Here is a 4,315-nt window from a genome sequence, read left to right on the forward strand (position 1 = left end):
CTTTCAGATCAGTGAGCTATTTATATGCATCAAGTAAGTAATTATTCTAAAGGTTAGCTAGGGATAGCTAAGAAGATAAGTAACTTTTATTACGTCGGTAATAAAGGGGAACTTATCTTTGAAAGCGGTACCTAAGATTCTCATAGAGTAGTCAACTGTCTACTTCCTTTTCCGCCTCATTGCGAGAAAACAACATTAAGCGACCGGTCGTGTATGTGCTCCCTCCTGTTTTAAGGTTTAAAAAAGTCCAAAGTTATTTCGTTCATCAGAAATGAGTGAACCTCGGATTGACGCTCAGGATTACGTTCAGGTCAAATAGAGCGAAGCCATTTTTATGTCCATGGACGAGCTAGGGCTTCAGATGGATTCCGATTGGGTTACTCTGGTGGATACCAACCAGCAGGCTACAGATGTTCAAGAAAGTCTTAATCAAAATCAATCTTAATCCTGTACAGAAATTAAATTCAGCTTTCACATTTTCAGTAATGCGCAGTGGAAATGCTTGCACATTGTTCCTTAGCTCCAAGCTCTAAGCTTTCTTTTCATGCATATCTGTTGTAACAAGGACTGTCTAGTGCCCTTCAATGTCATTAGCTCATCTAAACACATTCTTTCACATGCACCCTCCTGACCATGCCTGACCATCCTTACTAAGTTGTTCAAGAGCACACAATTTAAGGTCCATTAGAGACTAAACTTTGNCAGGGTGTCTTGTTACTGTTTGGTGTGCCTTTTTCTAATTTCGTGTGCCTTTTTGTTATTTGGTGAGCTATTTTCATGTTTGGTGTGCTTTACAATTTCAGGTCCGTTAGAGACCAAGCTTTGCTTGGCATTGCATGTTGGGTGCCCCAACAACTAAAGTATCTCTAAATAATTGATTTCTAACTTTATTATTCAGGGTGTCTCTTTTCTGTTTGGTGTGCCTTTTTGTTATTTTGTTTGCCTTTTTGTTATTTGGTGTGCCATTTTCATGTTTGATGTGCTTTACAACTTTTTCCGTGTGCTTAATATAAATCTCCTTCTGATTTTCTTTTGGGGTGTCAATTTATACTCTTTGTGCGTACCCTTTTGAATTCAGTGGGCAAATTTCAATTTTTGGTGTCCCACAAACACTTTACTGTGTGCCAACTTGCTTGTGCCACTTTAAAGTTTCGGTGTGCCACTTAATAGTTTTGGTGTGCTCCATTTTAATTTGAAGTGTGTTGGTGAGCGTATGCCATTTTTTTTCTTTTTGATGTGCCGATTTCTATTTAACCCTTTCATTTAAGGTATAAATCATATTATTGAAGGTATGCAAATATATTTCGCTCAAAAACTATCATGAAAAATAAGTTAAAGAAATATATGAGGGAGAGTTCTCTTAGTTGGAATGAGGGGCACGGTAGTAAGGGGTGCGTTTGTAAGGGGCACGCCTGATAGGTGTGTGCTTGGAAGAAACAGGGACGGGCGCGTAGAACTCGTACTTCGGCTCTCCCCCATATCGTACCTCAGCCAAATATCTAGAGTATGCGTCAGCCAAGTATCCAGAGTGGGCATTAGCCGCATTGCTGTTCTCAATATGGGTATTGCCAGAAGGAAGGGCCACACGGTTTGTGGCATAACTATTACGAACTTCGTTTTGAGCAAAGCTGTCTTTGACATCGTCAACCTTGGGATATTGGTATTGGTGGGCAATGGGCTCCTCTATGTAAGAGGGGGCATTGTCGGCCAAAGCGACAACCAAGAGAGCAATGAGGCTGATGAAGGTCTGAAAAATATACTGATATTGATTTTGGACTGTTTAGAGGATGCATGGCCAGAAGCCGCAGTTGACAAATCTACTTACCTTCATGTTGTGGTGTAGATGTTGCTGATGGAACCTATCAAACTAATGAAATGTCAGAGATGTTTCAAGAATTTATATGCTTTCCCTCTCTTACTTGTCATGTCTTGTCTCCTCTAATCTCAGGCGGTTCTTACACAAAAAAGTGAGACACTTGCATGCCCACTGTTAAACACACCTTTCTCTCTTTTTCAGTTTATTAACGTGACAATTGATACAGATAATTGTATTAAGTTGTTAGTTGTTATGATCCTGAATGAAAGAAGGGTACTGAACAACGTAGTAGGAGGATAGTTGAGCTTGATTCTTGGATGATTAGCACACTCAACCCCTGTCATCTGACCCATCTTACCCAGTTTTGATTCTTGGACACAAAAAGTGCAACACTTGCACAAGATGGGCGAGACGGTTGCGTGAGGCAGTCAATAAGGGGAGGGGAGACTTGATTCAACTAAAAGCAACCTTTACAAGACGAGTGAATTGCCTACCGTAAAACACTCCTTTTTCTCTCCTTCAGCTTGTGGACGTCACAAATAAAACAAGTGATTATCTTATTAAGTTGAAATACTAAAAGAAAGAAACAAGCTAGTGCGGTGCAGGCTTATTCTGGATTTGGTGATTCAAATAAGTTTTCACACCTTCTCCTGCTTCCCCGAGACTACAAACTCTGTGAATTACCTGAGAACTACGGATGGACTACCAAGCAAACCCAAGCTATCACGGAAGAGGCGCCAAACAAAAAGGAAATTGGTAGTCCTCTCACTTTTGGCCATCTGAACTCCAGATCTTTGCCCTTGATCTGGTCTGTTGGAAAGGGATTCACCGTTCTTGTATAAAGGTCTCTACTCACCAATGGTTTGAGGAAGGATGTCAAGACGCACCCCCACTTCCCTCAGCCTCTTGTCAGGTCCTTGGTTTTGAATTTGAAACCTTCAAAATCCTTCCCCCGTCCTCAAAGAGTTGCATGATCATTTTGAGTCTTAAACTTTCGCGAATATGGTCTGTTGAAAAACCCTACCTTGATCCAGTTTTGGCCCTAATGAAGATTGGTAACCCTCTGCATTTTGGACATTTAAAGATTAACTCCTGTAATCCCAGATCTTCCTTTGCCTTGGTCTGAATTCCAGATATAACATTAACAGGTGGGTAGAGGTAAATGATGAAAATCTTGGTTATAGAGGTAGAGTGGATGGGTCAGATTGAACAGTTCCTTTGTCAGCTCCCGTCGTTGGGGACAAATTGGCGTGACCGCCAGTATTCCGAGGGATGCCGGGCCTAGGACAATAGGGTGTTAACAAGTCCTTGACCGAGAAGGACAACTTGTGTCTGGACATCACCTCCGGAAAGGTCAGGTTCCCAACACTGTTGTACACTAACCTGGCCAGCACGATGGCCAGGGGCTCGGTTTCGCATAGAAAATGCGTTTATGCATTGAAGTAGATTTCAATCTACGTCATGGCAGTGTTTTTAATCGATGAATATGAGCAGAACCTTACAGAAAATGAATCGAAGTAAAACTTTTGAAAGATTTAAAATGCACTATTTTGGAATTGCGGTATCCATCCCATCATTGCTTTTTTCCTATGTTTCAAGGACTTCTTTAAAATGCTTGATTTTATAAAATGGTGGAAAATGATATCTTATGTCTCTGTGCGTGGGGAAGTTATCACAGTAATTATAGGGAGGAGCACTGGTTAGGCCCATCGTATTCTAGATTCTCTTTACTAGAACAAACCTCAAAGCGCTCTTTCAGATATATGTGCACTTACATTGGGAGAAGGTCTCGTTCAGTAAAGGGATAACCACATTAACACTTCTTAAATTTAATTGGACTCGAATTTGAAAAAAGTCATAATTACTAGACTAAGGTAAACGTTATATTTAATGCATCTCCTGACAACGGATGGTCTGTGTCCAATTCTTAAAGTGTCCTATCGTACTTCAAATTGCAATGTCTTGCCCTCATTTCGATCTGCGGCGCCGTCTGGTTCTTCAGGAAATAAAGCTGCATCAATGTCAATTCTCAAAATACGTACGTTGACCTATAAAATGCTTGGATAAAGGCGGCATTGCCGGACCCATTAGACAACCATCTTGCACACATCCTACAACCCCTTTTAGTGAAAACCTGAAGGAGGAACTGAAGTGATCAAAACCTCATTATTTCCCTGATGGGCGTTAACACGTATCCCAGACTCTTGTGGAGCCTACGTAATCTTGCCTATTTTTTCCTTTACTGGTTATTTCAGCCGATGCTTGGGAATTATTTCCCAGCATGTTAAGTTATATTTTATAAAAAAAATGATCTAACGAATCAGCCTACACCTAGAAAAAACTACAAACAAATTTGGTATTTTCCAACTTGAACAATTTTCGCCGCTTGTGTAAAGTTTCCTTTATTTTGCTCAAACTCCGAACCCGTTTCCCCGCCCAGGCATTGTTCCAAAATTTTGATTTTTTTTTTTTTAATTCAAAAATGTTTACAAAAAAAGC

The 4,315-nt window shown here is 40.4% G+C and overlaps 1 protein-coding gene across 1 annotated transcript; it reads right to left on the reverse strand.

Annotated features, from left to right (window-relative positions):
* Nucleotides 1–922: 922 nt before the first annotated feature.
* On the reverse strand, nt 923–1,858 carry LOC131890485 (uncharacterized). The gene is made up of 2 exons (XM_059239834.1): nt 1,826–1,858; nt 923–1,747 (listed from the first exon to the last, which is right to left on the reverse strand). Exons 1-2 carry the CDS (start codon nt 1,829–1,831, stop codon nt 1,361–1,363), a joined length of 393 nt encoding a protein of 130 aa, XP_059095817.1. The 5' UTR covers nt 1,832–1,858; the 3' UTR covers nt 923–1,360.
* Nucleotides 1,859–4,315: the final 2,457 nt, after the last annotated feature.

The sequence above is a fragment of the Tigriopus californicus genome, chromosome 11 (assembly GCF_007210705.1).
Source record: "Tigriopus californicus strain San Diego chromosome 11, Tcal_SD_v2.1, whole genome shotgun sequence".
Taxonomy (NCBI): domain Eukaryota; kingdom Metazoa; phylum Arthropoda; class Copepoda; order Harpacticoida; family Harpacticidae; genus Tigriopus; species Tigriopus californicus.